Raw genomic sequence first — 17,764 nt, forward strand, 5'->3', positions numbered from 1 at the left:
TTCTGAAAAATTGAATGAACCCAGGTCTTTAATCTGTCACAGAGTCTATGCCAACCCTGCGTAAAACTGCAAACTCTGAGCTGGAGAAAATAAAATAAAATATGCCTCTAGAAGCTTGGTCGTAGGTCTTCTGTGCACTGACTAAAGCATGCTGAGGATTTTCTCAGCTGTTCTGGACTCCATGGGACAGAGACAGAAACAGCAGGCAAACAGCATAAGGTAGATAGATAGTGTCAGGAAGAATGACGAGTAGCATTAGCTATTGCAGAAAAAGAAAAAAATAAAAGAGTTAGTAGTTCTCATTGGAAACAAGACCGAAGTGGAAGAGGGCCCCCAGAATGAATGGCGAAGTTAGTGTACGTACACACACACTCCATGCCCTCGCGTGCATGCCAATGCTTGCAGCCGTCACACTTCGGCCCCGTGGCTCCGGGGCGGCATGTGCAGAGCCCTGTGATGGGGTCACAGGGGACAGGCAGCGAGCCGTGGGGGTCACACTCACATTCTTGGCAGGAACCTCCAGGGCTGCTGGGGCTACCAGTGTAGCCAGGGGCACATCTGGATTTAAACATTGAAAAAGCAGAATAGATTAATAATATGTCACGTCTCTCAATTGTGTTTGTGTTGTGTTGGATGGAACCAAAGTGATACCAAGAGTCAATAGATCAGGAGCCAGTACACTTTTCCTGTAAAGAATGAGCCAGTGTCGATTTTACACTTTTCCAGATCAAGATGCAAAATCAAAATCATTCGGTCAGGAATAAATACATTTCTAATCATTTTTTTGGCTGATGGAATTCAAGACATCATCATCATCATCATCATAACAATAATAATATTTGAGTACAAACTACTTTTCAATAGTAATGTATTAATGTAAAATCAATCTACTAACAAGAAGGAAGTTCTTATTAAGGTATCAAATTTAGTGCTTCCTATCATCACACTGATTGTAAACGTTTGGCTATAACAACCATTGTTAGCTTATAGTGCCATACAGAATTAGGCAATGGGCCAAATCCTGTGGGTCACTTTGCCTACCACTACTCTAGTACATAAACATTGTTTTGAAATCTTCTTTTTAAAAAATTATAAATAAATAAAATTATATATTGACACCTGGGCTTTCCTAGACTCATGCATTTTAAAGATCAAAATGACCAAATAATTTAACTCACAAATTTTGAACAAAAAGAAGCTAAGTGGCAATAAACTATTAGATTTTCTATTTAACTTTATGGGTCTTTCTATCATATCATCCTCAAGATGGATATCCCATCTTGAAGTGGGTTAATGTTATGGAAATAAATTATGTAACATTAATTTGAGATATTATAAAGAAAATCCAACTGGATGAACCCAGTATGAAATCAATTCATTGACACTTCCACTCATTCACACATACATTCACCTAAGTATATACCACTGTGGGTTATGTTACTGGAAACCTGGTAATAACAAGATCCTAGCAGGACCATATGCTCTGGGTTGCCCAGAATGGTCCCAAATTCCCTGTTCTCCTAATTTAATTATTAAAACACTTCCTATCTCTCCTTAGGGTATCCCAGTTTGGACAATAAATTATATATATGGTCAGCTAACTATAATCAACACCTACAGTTTTTGTTCCAGAGACAAGCATGGGAGGAAGTTGAGAGACAGTAGGAGACTGAAGCCAAAAATTACAAACATTAGGCAGATAATCCTGAACTATCTTCAGTGGAAATTTGCACAGATAATTGTGAAAATTAATATACCTTTGCTGGTTAGAAAAGGCAATGCAAAAAAAAAAAAGTTATCCATAACTAAGCTTTTACACATTTGTGGTTTTAATTGTTATTTTCAATGTAAGATTATAAATGCTCGACCATTTAAATAAGTCTACTTAAATTATTTCTTAACATTTGCAGGTGAAAGAATTCTATTCTAAGCAGACTGAGATTGATTAAATGCTCAAAGAGTTAATTAGAAAAGTAACAAAGATAAAACATGGGGAGGAGTTTCCTACATTACAGGGACACTCAAAACATGTAAGCAATTTTAGACCTGAGCTGATGAGCTTAGGCAGGTCATAAGGTGATTCAAATGATTTAAGAAGCTCTCAGAAGTGGAACAAATTCATTTGGAAAGTTACAATAAAAATTTAACCAAGACCTTTGGTTTAATTAGCTGAATAAAAGCAATTTTTCAGGGAAATATAACTCGATCATTTATATGTTAGAGATGATGAACGTAAAGCTGTAACAACATCTGAGAACTGCAAAAATAATTCAAGACATTCATATTTGATAATACATGCCCCATTCATCTATAAGCTATATAAACTGTCAACTCCTATTGATTAAACATTAATGGATATAAAAAAATAAATTTTCTATAATCACTTTGGCTTAAGACAGTAATTGTCATTTCAGTGCACCCTTCCAGTCTTTTCCATATACATGCATTCATAGATAGTGGGAACATAGATATTTACATGCTTACATAGATAAATGTAGTATACTACTGAATATTTTTTTCATAAATTACTTCAGATAACAGCCTTGGTGTCCAGGGATGCTTTTAGTCATCGTCCTTCTGGTATTTACAAGGGCATGAAATGAATATTAGCCTAACCATGAATACCAAAGCACATTTTTATATATACACACATACGTGTATATATATATATATATGGTGGAAATAAACGACTATCTTCGGAGATAGTTTCTATAGATATAAAAATAAAAAATTGTGTGGAAAGCATATGAACTATTAGAGAAAATGAAAATAAATTATGAAAATAATGAATACATTTCTACTGTGATCCTTTATTAGATGATCTCTAGGTTTCATGACTGCATACCGTTCACAGTACTGGCCTTCGTATCCCCGTGGGCAAGCGGTGCAATGGTAATCATCAAGGCCTTGCATGATACAGGAAGGGCTAAAACTGAGTTGGAAAGAAAAAAAAAACACTGTAAAAAATCTTTTAACCTATTTATTTTATATATTTAAATAATTTTGTCTATTATCCAGATGATTAGAACTTATTTGGGGGTAGTTATAAATGGCATATTTATAATTATGTATACGTTTCCAGTCAAGGGTAGGATAGCACAACAAAAAATCACGAATAATAGTTGACAAATAAATATGGTCGTTTTTTAATGAATTTGCAATGCCTCACACTATGTAAACATTTTGAAATTTTAATAATTGCATGACATCCATAAAAATATTAAACATCCAGCAAGTGTCCTGTTTTTCATGAATTGAAAGAAAAGTAGGAGTAGCATTCACACACGTTTGTCTGATAGCAAAGTATTACTATTTTTCAATTATAAAAACTGGTCCTAGAAGCTATATATTTTTTTTCTGAAAACTCAGCCCAAATTGCCACTAGCCCTTCAACACATGAATTGTGAATAAATATTTCACTTAAAGTAAGAGTGCTTTTTCTAATTGACATATGGATTTAAAACTAAATTTATTTTAAACACAAAGGAATGTGATTTCTTGTGAGGAAAGATGGGGAAGCTCTCTACATGAAAATGAATACGATTTTCTGACAATTTTATGATCTTTTCTACTAAGTAGGTCTTATATAACTTGCCCTGTTCTCACTCTGGCACTGGTAGACCACAGCCAGCCAGGCTTTGCCAGGTTTTCTGATCATCTTACTCTACAAAAGAAACACTTAGCAAGACTTGAAAACTAACCTGTACTAACATGTAATTTTAGGTTGTTACAAACTTCTTTCAAATGTAAGTACAGGATTCCCACTACACAAAACTGCATGATGCATCAGAAACTTGGAAGGAAAAAAAGAATATATTTGTTGCAAGACGGTAACACTGTGAAACCCTTTTTCTTTGTGTTGGTCTGCTAAAGAAGTTGATGTTGAAAAGATATGTTGCGTATAGACCAGGGCCACAAGTCCTATCAGTCAGGGGCCATGATGACCCTATTATAACTATCTTCTAGTGCACTGAATCAATAGTACATGAATGAGTAATGAACTCTAACCTTTGCGAAGTACGTGAACAAATTGATCTACTACTCACAAACTCATTATCCAACAAATTTATTTTTTGCCTTCGCAAAATAGATCCACAAATACATAACTGACACATTCTGGCAAGCTTTTAGCTCTTTCAGTTAAAGCTTGATGCTGAGAGAATCTGTACACACACATACATACGTGCGCATACACACACTCATATATCACATTTTGAACTCAAATATATATATATATATGTATATGTATATATATAGGCACTTGGAAGCAAGTTTTAGACATTTCAAGTGAAAATCTAGAGAGCCAACCTAATTAAATTATAATCCTTTATAGTAATATATCTGTCTCAATTACTATGCAAGAATGTTATAATTCTCCTTGAAGAGTAGATATAAACTTTTCTGCATTATGATATATTGAATCCTTTCCTTAAATCACATGTAAGGACTTATGAAGGAGGGCGTAGGGATCACAACTTTAAGTTAGAATTGATTCTTTCTGCTCACAACTCCCTCATCTACACTCCATTCCCATATTATCTGCAGGGCCACTCAGAAATCCTGTGCTTTTCTGTTGGTGGCCTTCTTAGACATTTCCTTATGTCTGCTAACTCCAAATTTGCCTCAAGAGAGTTTCTAAGATTTGGAGTCTGTTAGTCTGTGTTGTTCCTGTGGATACTAAAGAGATGAAATGGCTTCCTGGATCCCATCCTCTTCTTGTTTTTATCCCAGTTCACTGGTTGTTCTTTTTCAGTCTCCTTTGCTGAATATACATCATGTCCTTGACCTCTTTATGTGCCCTACACTTCAGTCTTCAGATTTCTCCTAACCTGTCCTGCCCTCTCTCCCCTCAATGATCTCATTCAGGCTTAAAAACCTTTGCATCTACCCTAACAGATCTAAAACTGAGTTTCCCCCTCTAAAACAATCTCACTGACCTTTCCATAATTTTCCCCATCTCAACTATGATCATTCTCTACTTCCATTTGTTTGGCCATAAGCCATAGCTGTCTCCTTTCTCTCACATTCCACATCCACTCTACCTGAAACTGTTGCTCCCGTTGCCATCACTAACATCATCACATATCCCTGTTCCAAGCCACCCCTTGCTATTGGAAGACTGTTAGCAGTTAGGGCATTTCATTAGCCACCAGAGATTCCCTGAAATGTATCTTGGTCATGCTTCTCCTGGCACCATTCCCTCTGCACCAGCTGCCCTGGATCCATGTTGTCTGCCAAGCATGGGCCAGGTTCCAGAACAGTGCACTCGCTTTTTCGTTTGGTGGACTACTCTTTGTCCAGGCAGTCATGTGGCTCTCCCCATTACTCCCTTCGTCTCTGCATAAGCCTTTGTTTACGAAGTCTTCATGAACCCCTGGATAACAGGGCACCCCAGCCACTCTTGGTTCACTGAGGTTGCTTCATTTTCCGTGGAGGCACTTGCACTGCTTGATATCACGTGATGCACCTACTGTGTTTTGCTCAACTTTATCGGAGTGTAACTGGCAAATAAAATTATAACTAAAGAGATAAAGTGTTATAACTAAAGTGGGAGGATTTGATATACATAGATGTACAAATTAATTAATGCATCTATCACTCCTGCATACCTACCTTTTTTGGGGGGTGAGAACACAGGTTCTATTTGCTTAGCGAGTTTCAATATAATATAAGTTTCAATATAATAAATATTATCAACTATGTTACCATATTATATATTAGATCTTTAGAACTCATTCATCTAGGGGTGCTTGGGTGGCTCAGTGGGTTAAGCCTCTGCCTTCCACTCAGGTCAGGGTCTCAGGTCCTGGGATTGAGTTCTACATCCAGGTCATGGTCTCAGGGTCCTGGGATCGAGCCCCGCATCTGGATCTCTGCTCAGCAGGGAGACTGCTTGCCCCCCTCTTGCTGCCTGCCTCTCTGCCTACTTGTGATCTCTCTTTCTCTCTGTCATATAAATAAATAAAATCTTTAAAAAAAGGGGTGCCTGGGTGGCTCAGTGGATTAAGCCGCTGCCTTCAGCTCAGGTCATGATCTCAGGGTCCTGGGATCGAGCCCCGCATCGGGCTCTCTGCTCCGCAGGGAGCCTGCTTCCTCCTCTCTCTCTGCCTGCCACTCTGCCTACTTGTGATCTCTCTCTCTGTCAAATGATAAAACAAAACAAAACAACAACAACAAAAAAAACTCATTCATCTTATAACTGAAAATTTGTATCCTTTTACCAGCCTTTCCCAATTTCCCTCACTCCCTACACTCTGGTAACCACCATCCACAGTCAGTTTCTAGGACACCATATTTTTAAAAAAATTCCCAATGTAAATGAAACCACACAGTTTCTTGTCTTTGTCTGGCAAAAGATGGCTGGCATGTTTGGGAAAGAACAGGGTACTCCAACGTGACATCACTGTGGAAGGGAAGAGAGGGCATTGAAGGGGAGAGGTGGTCAGACTGCAGAGGGCTTACGGTTTCTTCTACTCTGTTGAAAAGTTTCTAACTTTTCCTTGAGTAGGTGGTAGAAAACCCTGAGCCAGACTGCACTGTCATGGTAGTTGACAGTTTGTCATGGTAAGAAATACTGAAAAACTAATGTGTGGAAGGGAGTTAGTAATCACTAACCATGACTTACTCCTTACTTTTCATTGGCTGCATAGATCCAAGCCACTGAAGAGGGGTATCTCAGCTTCCTCCAACAGTCAGAATTTATTTTTGCATCTGGGAAGAAGGGCCTCTCTCTTTGCCCTGGCTTGTTTCTTTGCTCCTTCTTAGCACACACAGGTCTTTGCTTTATTAATTAATGTGCCAAGCTTTAGGTGGTCATATGAGTGGTCATGAAATGACTTTAGTAGGTTTGGAATAAAATTTCTTCTAATAATGTGGGAGAATGAAATTGGATAAAAGTTATAGGATATATAGATATTTATAAACATTTTATATTATATACAAGAAGTTCTGCGTGTACCAACTTAGGATATTAAAAAGCGATTTCTTACAATGGTTGCAGTTAAGGAAGTTTGAAAACCATTGAACTAGCACTTGGATTTGGTATTTTGATTCTTAGAGGGTTCTTTCCATAAAAATGTACTTAAATTATACAAATCATAGAAAACAAAAATGAAAACACACCTTTCTATTAATCCTGCTAACCGATCAAGGTAGCACTATTTCTTTTTCCTTCTTGAAAACTCTGAAAGCTATAAACTGCCATCCTTGTAACATAACGTCTGTGTTCTTGGATTGATTGTCAAAACTCACAGGTCATGGCTCCCCTGTGTACTCAGACTTCTCTGAGAGCAGCTTCTTTTCTCCCTGGGGGTACCCTTAGCTGTGTGGTCTCCATTCCCTTGTCTCCCTGACAGTTCCCATCTTGGCTCATCTTTCTTTTCTGGTTTCTCTAGGGTAAGGAATTCCATCTTTCCTTCTTTCCACACGCTCCCCTTGGGAGATATAACCCCGGGAAATCTTATTCAATTTTAATTCATTTATTAACATATCTCTTCCTTCATCTGCCCTTCCAATTCTATTTCCATTTTCTGCAGCTATTTGCATATTTCCATTTGGACAGATCTTTCATATCAATTTTAACCTATTTGGAACATAAATTGTCTATCCTCTGGAGCAGCTCTTTCCTGGTTTCCCTATTTCGGTTAAACGCACTACCATTTTTGAGGTCAACCTGGCTAACAACCTTTGGGTTCAATTCCTGCCTGTCCCGAACTCCTCATGTCTAATTAGTTAGCACTCCTGGAGAGCTGCATTCAACAGTGCTCTTACACCTGTCCCCTCCTCTCCCTTCCTGTTACTATCGCCTACCTTTATGTTCTCATTATCTTTTGCCTAAGTTTGTGCAATAGCTTATATTAATCGCACTCTTTGCTTTTTTTCTTTGCCTGTTTTAATTCATTTTACACAGCTCTCCCCTAATAGTCTTCTTAAAGTGTGGCTCTGGCCACATTAACCTTTTTGTTTGTTTGTTCTAACTAAAAACTTGCAGTGTTTCTTCATTACAGAGAAAATTAAATAGCAATTTCTTAGATGGGTATTCATGGATTTCTATAACATGGCCTCCATTCTCCTGTTCATTTGATCTGCTCATTTTCATCTATTTAAACTCCATGCTCCAAACTCTTACTTATTAGTTCTTAAACGTGAAGAACTGTGTTTTCTATTTTCTAAGTTTTTGTTCATGTAATTTCCTGCTATCTCCACTAGTAAAAACCTTTTACTCTACTGTTTATGATCTATTATAAATGCTACTACTTCTTTCAATATGTTCCTAAAGATTCCAAAATTAAGTGTGGTATTTGTACCTTTTAAGTCCCTCTACATTTAGGTTGACTTCTCTTAAGACACATTTTATCGTGAGCCTTTTCAACAGATGTTATGCTTCATTGTTATCAAAGAAATTATCAGTTAATTACTGAATCTTTCTAATCCAATGACTCACATTTTAATAACAATACAATAAATAACATTCTCTTGTTTAAAATCTAGTCATCAGAGGGAGTTTAGGGAAAGGAAAATAGAAATAATGTTATTTTTCATACACCTACCACTTGGTGCTTGCATGAACAAAAAGAACATGTATTTTATCCTTGTCTATATCCCACTTGCCTAAAAATTCACATTTGACAAAAATACCTTTGATTCTCCTAAGCGGGGGAGGGGGGGGAAAGAGGAGCTTTCAGAAGAAAGGGAGACCATTTACATGAAAATGTTTTCAGAATGTACATAAAGCCAATGATGAAGGGAAAAAAAAGCTGAGTCAGCAGAGGGGGAATAATCTATCTCAACTGCTTTGTGGCTCTCATATACTCAAGAAAAGGAGTCCAGGATTCTAATTCTGAACAAACTGCCCTACATTCTTTTCAAAAGTAAATTCTTAGAGGAAAAAACTGCCCTACCAGGTAGAGATTGAAGTCTATAAATCACTTGTACTTTCAAGTATAGACAGACTTCGCAACAAGGGTTTTCTTCAAAGATAAACCAGTGCAGAATGTGCAGACAGCACTGAAATAAGATATTCTGGTTTTTGTTTCCCCTTATGGCTGTTTCCATGGTACCAAGCTCAGACCATCTTAACAGAATGGGACTGTGATTCTGGGAAATATGGGCTTATTTTGGAATGTAAAAATAAGTCACCCTCCTTTAGCTATTTTTTTCAATTATTTTCTTAATAATTCTTTACAAATTGTGAATTTGTAACAAAAGTAACAAAAGTCACATAATATGCACCTAAACAATCCTTCATAGTTGAGTTTATGTCAGAACCATACGCAAATACAAGATACTTATAAAAGTGTGTAAAATTACAAACATGTGTACATAGGTATCACTTATTGCATAAACATAAATCATGTCAATATGAGTATTTACATTTTAATTAATATTATTTACTTGGGAGAGTAAATATTTCCATTATTTTCTAATGGAAAAATAAACCACAGAGCATTATGTGCTCACTTTTGTCATGTTTTTATATTGTTTAAAAAAATGTCTATCTTAAACTGAGATTTTGTCTATATGGAAAAAAATAGTTAAATCCTAGAAGCCCCTGTGCTACACAGATGGTACTAATGATTGGGAAATTTGGTAATATTTCTTAACCTTACTTGTTACTGGAAGAAATTAGAGGGCAAGCACATTGCTGACAGTCATTTGGCAATCCCCTGACAATTCCATAATATCCAAGAGCGCATCGTTCACAGAAGTCACCAGCAGTGTGATGTTGACAATTCTGTAAAGGAAAAGAGAGAAATTTGTTTCTATTTACTGAGAGTTAGAATGTAATTTGTCATACAGCTCTTCACCTATGAGTATGTGTTCTCCTGTGAACACACACATATCATTGAAGGAGTTCTTGATATATATATATATATATATACTTTAGAGAGAGAGGGAGAGGGTGTGTGTGTGGGGGGTGGGCGGCAGGGTGTTGGGGGAGGGGCAGAGGAGAGAGAGAATCTTAAGCATTCTCCATGCCCAGCACAGGCCTTGATTCAGGCCTTGATCTCATAACCCTGAGATCATAACCCTGGGATCATAACCTGAGCTGAAATCAAGAGTCAGACATTTAATCAACTGAGCCACTCAGGCATCTCTTGGTATACATATTTTTAAAGAAGTTCTTTCATAAGAGAAACCAATACTAGGCTGTTGCAGCTATACTGACAATAGGAATTTCCTTTCTTTTTTTTCCTGTATCAATCTCTGTATAAATTTTTCTCTTACTGTAATCTGGGGAACATACTTCACACATTCTTTTAAAGATTTTACTTATTTATTTGAGACAGAATAAGAAAGAGAGAACAGGACAGAGGAGAGGGTGAGAGGGAGAAGCAGACTCCCTGCTGAGCAGGTAGCCTGATGTGGAATTTGATCCTGGGACTCCAGGATTATGACCTGAGCCAAAGGCAGTCGCTTAACCAACTGAGGCACCCAGGTGTCCCTACTTCACACATTTCTATAATTTATTACATCATCTGGCCATTTATGTTTCTTCTAGAATGGTGCTAGCTAAGTACTAAAAATCCTGGGACCTTGGTGAATGCCTGTCAATGGACTTTCTGAAACCAAACCAAGCATATATGTTTTAAGAGGCAACAAGAGGCAAAACAAAACAAAACAGAACAAAGGTCACCCAAGTTACTATACTAATGTTACTACTAATGTTACTACTATTAATGTTACCCATCTAATTCTTGCCAGATGTTGATAACTCTTTATAAATAGAGTGGACCCAATGTGAAACCAGGCATCCCAGGTCAAAATTTTCTTTTTCATGTTCGCATAGTAAGAGGAACTTGGGCTTAAGACATTTCCATAAGGAAATGAGAATAGTTTCAGAATACTGTGTAGTTTTGTAATTAAAATTCTCATAAAGCAAATTATACTTAACACATTGCAATAATTCATGCAATGAGGACTTAGGGAGAGCTACATGTCAGGCACTGAGAGGAATCAAGCAAGAGAAAAAGGTAAAATGACATCCAACTCTATACTAATTTACTTCTACTTTGGGAAAATTATTTTTAAAAATGCCAATAAGAAACAAGGCAGCAGGAATGCAATACTGACTGTTATGTAGAGGAAATGTGATACTTGATTTGGGGAGTTGAGAAAATGGAGGAAAAGGAGGAATATGGAGTTGCATTTTAGCTTGATTTTTATAACACAGGGTTTGGAGTGATTTATAAGGATGACTTCTTATAAATAATCCCAAAAGAAAAGTTGAGAAGCAAAGAAGTCAGTAATAAAATAGCTGTCTATGTCATGGAACTGATCTGAGCAACTCAGCTGGAGCTACAGAGATGCCTGTGGGCTCCATGTTGAAGTTTGCCCACATCCCCTATGCTGGGCTTTTGGCTTCATTCAATAGAGAAGCATATTTACTTTTCATGTGTGTTCTAATGGCCAGACAATGTTTGGTATTGTATGTGTGGTCATCATAACACACAGTAATTGAAGTTAGTTCCTCCACACTGGAATTATAATTTTTTTTAGGACTTCTCTTGACTCTCTTTTTTTTTCAGTTTCTGCTCTTGCATAGGGTGAAATCATGACATTACCATGATGAATTTTAGGCCATTGTTTTGGTTTTTACATTTTGTGGGCTATATTTGAAAATGCATTATACCATTTACAGATGTCTTTTATAATAATGTAAAAGTTTCTTATATAATAGGATATTTACCTCAAATACGCTCAATCTCCACCTCTCAGCAGACGACTGGCCCCTATTTTCAGAGAAGAGGAAGCACTCATTCGGGTGTTCCCTCAGATTCCTGTGAAAGACTTGCCATCTGTCTTGCAGTACTTTCCATCCTTTTAACATTTATTTCTGTCCATAGGAAGTGGTGTTTGTCCTTTGTCTGAAGCTACTCTCTTCCTAAACTGGATTCCTTGCCTTTCTGCCTCCCCCTTTTCACCAGCATCTGCATTTTTCCTTTCTTTGCTCATTTTTGCTATTAGCATTTGAGGATGGCCCAGACTTTTCTAGCTCAAATACATCTCTGGGGCCTCAGATCTCTGGAAATTTCCATCCTATCTTTGATAAGCATTTTAAAAGTATTGTTTACATTCCTGATTTCTATTTCCTTATCTCCCTTCAGCACTCCCTACTTGAAAAAAGTCTTCTCCTGTTACCCTGACTCCAGGCTCACTGATAAGGTCTTTGTTGATAAATCCAAATTTACTGATAATAATAAGTCCTTATGATACATGAATTTTCTGCAGCAGCTAATATTTCTGGCCGCTCTTTGAATTTTCTCTTCCTATGGTTTCTTTAATGGTATGGTCTGCTGATTTTTCTTCTAACTCTTTGGCTACTGTTTCTTATGATCCTTCATGGACTCTTTCTTCCCTTTCTGTGTAGTAAGATTGGGTTCTTTATTCTACTTTGGCTCTCACTTCTTCTTTTTTCTTTTCTCCCCTTTTCCCTACACACTCTACATTGGTGATCTCACCCATTACTATGACTTTGGTTATCATCTATTTGCCAAAATCTCTAAATTTTATATATTCAGGCCAGATGTCTCTAATGAGTACTAGACTTACATTTCCAAATGCTTCCCAGATAGATCTTACTGCATAACAAAAGCACTTTGATTTGAAATATCAAAGATTAAGCTCATCTCTCTTTAAACCTGCTAACACTTCTGTATTGCCCGTTTCATCTGGGGTCACTATCACCTGCTCAGTTGCCCAGGCCAGCTATTGAGAGGCCTCTCTCATCCCAGAGAGCCTATTTGATCAGTGTGTTCCATGATTCTATTACTCTCTGTTTCTTTATTTCCTTGCCCCTACTATTTTTTATTGGGCTAGTCTCATTTTTACCTGGCTTACTGGAACAGAATTTAGCTAAAGGTCCTGCTTCTAATTTTATTTTTTTTATGCAATGAATTCACACTGCAATCAGAATGATCATCTTACAGAACTTATCAAACCATGCCTTCTCTTGCTGGAAAGTCTGCATTAGTTCTCCATTGCCCTCAGGATGAATTATACACTTTCCAGCATGGCAAGAAATACCTTTATCATCTGCTTGCTTACCCCTCCAGCCTTACCTTTAGCCACTGCCACCTTTGTATGCTGTGTGAGTGCCAGAGAGGAAGATCTGAAATTCTCATATTATGTCATGCTCTCTCTTTCCTCTGGGACTTCTTATATGCAAATCCCTCCACTTACCTGTTTAGCAGCTACTCATGTCAGCTCTCATTTTTTTTTAAAGATTTTATTTATTTATTTGACAGACAGAGATCACAAGTAGGCAGAGAGAGAGAGAGAGAGAGTGGAGGAAGCAGGCTTCCTGCTGAGCAGAGAGCCGGATGTGGGGCTCGATCCCAGGGTCCTGGAATCATGACCTGAGCCAAAGGCAGAGGCTTTAACCCACTGAGCCACCCAGGTGCCCTGTCAGCTCTCATTTTAAATGCTGTTTTCTCTAATAAACTTTCCCTGATGTCCCAAGTCTGGGCTAAATGCTCCTTCTAGCTCAACACAGTGACTGAATCATGGTAGTCATTTGATGACTACTCTGCATGACTGAATGTACAATACAGGAAGTATAGATCAAACTGGTCAGTCTCCTTAAGATGAAAAAGGCCAAGTCTCAGTCTAATAACTTTATAGAAGTATGGTTAATAGAACAAGATAATTTGTTGTATTCTGGATTAAGATTTGTTGTATAAATACCATGATCTTCTTTTATTCAGCTATCCAAAAGAACCAGTATTTTAGCAATAAAATAGCCATTCCATAGTTAAGAACAGCATGGCAAGAGATAATGGTTCTGAGATAAATTACCCATAAATTCCAGTCTAAATCATTCAGCAAGGTGTCACATTGTGAGTTAGCTGTGTAAGGACCTATTTTATATTTCTATTTTAGCCAGAGGCTTCCATTGAGGTTAAACAATAACTTTGTTGTTTAACCCTTAAACTGTCCCTGCTCCCCTTCCTCCAGGGGACTTAAAAACAAGTCCTGGAAACCAGTTCCAGGTGTGGAGGCCAAGAAAAACAAGGCTGTACCCACCTGAGTCTAGCCCTGACATAAGTACAGCCATGTTGGCAAAGCAAAAGCTGGCACCTTGCACTGTAAGAGTGGGTTAGCATAAGAATGGCCATCCTGAAGGCCGGAAAGCCATTTTATTGAGCATCCCTAACAGGCCATACTGCCTACATGACTTGAGATAAGAGGAATTAGCTAAAACCTGAAAAAACAACTTAATCATACACCACCAGGGCGGTTAGGTGGTGGCGCCACAGGGACCAGATGTTAATAAAAAACAAATAGTTAACTTGCAGAGATCACAACAATCCTGCAAGACAAGAGTCTCCCTTGGTTTACAAATGTCCTAGTGATTTACAACAAAGAAGCTATCTTCTCAATAGTCCAGTTTCCAGAGACAAATAGCTCAGTTCCTTGAGACCTAAGGTCGCCCTCCCCAACATAAAACTGAAGGAGGCTGAGGGGGAGGGAAAGGTAAATAAAGTTAAATTTCTTCTAAACCTAAATCTCACTTAACTGCCAGGGTGATGCTGGGGTGGCAAAAAGTTAAACAAAGTTAAACTGTCAAAGTGAGCCACAGGATATGTATGTAGCTATGAAAAAGTGCCTTGAAAATGCTATATAAACCCTTGGCTTTGAGTGCTCGGGGTCCTTGTTGAAACCCGCTGTGCCGGGCAGATACTTGGACCCCAGCTAGCTGGAAATAAACCTTGCTGTGTGACTTGCATTATCGAGAGAGTTCTCTGTCTCATTGAGGGGTGGTCGACTCCGTACCCTAACAGCTGGAGAGTGTTTTAAGAACATACGTTACAGTTAAGTGAATAACCATGTCCCCAAAGAATAGGTAGGATCTTGAACAGTTATCAGCATTTTGCATTTAAAGATTTTATTTATTTGTCAAAGAGAGAGAGAGAGAGAGAGAGAGAGAGAGAATGCACAAGCAGGCAGAGTGGCAGGCAGAGGCAGAGAGAGAAGCAGGCTCCCTGCTGAGCAAGGAGCCTAATGTGAGACTGGATCCCAGGATGCTGGGATCATGACCTGAGCCGAAGGCAGCGGCTTAACTGGCTGAGCCACCCAGATGTCCCAGCATTTTACATTTAAAAATAAACACACCGCATAATGAATTATTTTACATAACCTAACATAACATTAATAATTGACTCAAAACGCTTAACGATAATGTTGATCATTACCAGAAATACAGAGATACAAAAATGTGGTTTGCTGCTCTTACACCTGCAACTCTATATATTTCTTCACAGATCGAGTAAATATTTTAGCCTTCTCTGGACAGTCAGTCTTTTACAGAGTTGCTGACATACTAAACTTGGTTAACAAAATCAAATGTTCTGTTTAGATCCACAAACAACACATAAATCATGATGCTATTTTTGAAACTTTTTGACAGAGACCTTTCAAGTGACTTTCCTGTCTACTTTGAAACACAAGATGAATATCTTGTATAGAAATTAATCTCTTGGAAAATATACTGTATTTTAGATGTCTGATAAGAAGTTTAATTTTATTCTCAAGAGTGGTAGTATACCTTCTAGTACCTTTTCAATAATAAATCAGAATATATGATACTGGTGGGGGGTTTTTGCACATGAGAAAACTGGTGGTATATATTCCTCTACTAAATCAAAATAATATAACATTAATATTATATATACCTTAGATCTGAGGTAAGAAGTTGCTTAACTTAGCCCTCTTTCCTTAAAGGGATGCCTACCCACTTTTTCTTCAATACATTATTGAATGAATGGATACTCATAAGGCAGCCCTTTTCATCTTGTACAATTATAAGCTATGAAGTTCTTCCTCGTGTTGAATGAAAACATATCTCATTCTTACTTTCAGTCAATGATCCAAGTTCTGCCCTGTGAAGCTACGAAGATTAAGTCTAATTCCCATTTCTCAAGGAAAGTCCTCAAATGTCTACAAAATACAATTACTTCCTAAATCTCTTCAAGTTAAACATTTAATAATCTTGATCACTCAGAATTTCTCTTAAAATAGATATTAAAGTCTCTACCTGTGATTCACAAATACAGTGACTGTACTCTCTTCCCCGATCTGGATCTTGCATACATGACTCTCCAGTCAAGTAAAAATGCCTGTTTCACAGGAATTGCTACTATACATCATTTCCTCTGCTCTTTCCCTAAACATGAGAATATAAGCTCCTAGAGGGCAAGTCCTCTACATTCTTGATCTCAGTATCTTTTCGTCAGCTACTGCAATACCTGCACATTGGAAATATTTATTAAGTGCCCAAGAATGAATGAACAAGAAGAATGAAATGAGCCTACCTACGTTCAGAAACTTCTATATTGTTAATTGTGGTTCGTACATCTACCTGTCAGGCTCTTTCATCTTCTTGACCACCATCTAATACATTAGGTAACACTTCCAGCTTTCTTTGATACATCTCATCCAGATCACTGATCATGATTTTGAACAGGACTGGCTGAAACACAAAGCTTATGTCTCATCATTGGAGACGTGAACCTAGAACCCAGCACACCTTCTTCAGTGCAGAGAAACTTCTACAGTCATCAAATTTGTTAACAAATTACTATCTGGCCCATCTCTTCAAACTTGTTTGTGAAAATATCATGAAACATTCTGTCAAATGCCTATTTAAACAAACCAGAGTTTGGATCACAGATCTGCTCTTTACTGGCTTATGACTTGAGCAAATTATTTAATTTCTGTCATCATTAGTTTATCAACTGTAAAAGAGGGAACAATTCTATCTACCACATAAGTTTCCTGTAAGAATAAACGAGAAAAAAAAATCTATCTACAGGGATCAGCTTTGGGCCTGGCACATATATAAATAGGGTTGAACATTTGGGGGCTACTATTATTTTTGATAAATTTGAGATATGATATATCATACTTTCTGATGAATTTGATATCATAATGGGATTCAGGAAGGATTTCAGATATTATACATATAGTAACCCTAGCAATAAGTCTCATATGTTTATTTTGAGTGAAACTATACTGATTTCTAATGAGCAATTATTTTTTCTACACTTGACAGATATTAGTTAAGTAAGCAATCCTTAAGTTTTACTGGAGATCAAAATCAGTGCTTGCAAAAAGAAAAATCAATGCTTGCTACATTTTACTTTCCGTTATAAACCTGGAGTGGCATTTTATCCTATGGCAAATTTCATATTTCCATGATTTTTGCAAATATTTTTCATGCTGCAGATTTTATCAGTACTCTAGGATAGAATTCACCTAGGCCTTCAAAATCAAATCATTTAATCAGATAACAGTGTGTTTATTCTCTCTCACACTCTGTAGATAGCATTTTATAGTGGATTGGAAACCCGATTCTAATATATTTTAGCTAAGGCTCTGTAGGTTACTTAAATTTTCTACGCATTAATTTTCAGAGTTGTAATGCAATGCTAACAATCCCTATTTTAGTCAGATTTTTAGATAAATTCAGTAAGATAGGGTTTATAAAGTACCTTAAAAGCAGTAGATTTTAGTTATGAGTCTATTTACCAAATACAGGGCTAACTACTTAATCACAGATGCTTGTGGTTTCAGACAACAGAGCTGGTCAATAAGAATTTTTTTCCTTTTCATTTTAAAAAAAGAAAATAATATTTTCACAAATTATTTGGTCTGAAAAAAGTTATGTGAGCTTGAGGAGAATTCAATATTCCCTTTAAAAAATTTGCAAAAATAATACTAACCACGGGGGTACAGTGTTGATACATATAAAGAGTTATAGATA

The 17,764-nt window shown here is 37.2% G+C and overlaps 1 protein-coding gene across 2 annotated transcripts in view; it reads right to left on the minus strand.

Annotated features, from left to right (window-relative positions):
- LAMA2 (laminin subunit alpha 2) overlaps positions 1 to 17,764 on the minus strand; it is a 661,080-nt gene that overhangs the window by 188,336 nt on the left and 454,980 nt on the right. For both annotated transcript variants that reach the window (XM_046006188.1, XM_046006187.1), the window contains exons 30-32: positions 9,609 to 9,733; positions 2,846 to 2,932; positions 365 to 558 (exon numbers count right to left, since the gene is read on the minus strand). In XM_046006188.1, coding sequence (XP_045862144.1) covers positions 365 to 558; positions 2,846 to 2,932; positions 9,609 to 9,733 — 406 coding nt within the window. The remainder of the gene's footprint in view (positions 1 to 364; positions 559 to 2,845; positions 2,933 to 9,608; positions 9,734 to 17,764) is intronic.

Source organism: Meles meles, chromosome 5 (assembly GCF_922984935.1).
Source record: "Meles meles chromosome 5, mMelMel3.1 paternal haplotype, whole genome shotgun sequence".
NCBI classification, from domain to species: Eukaryota; Metazoa; Chordata; class Mammalia; order Carnivora; family Mustelidae; genus Meles; species Meles meles.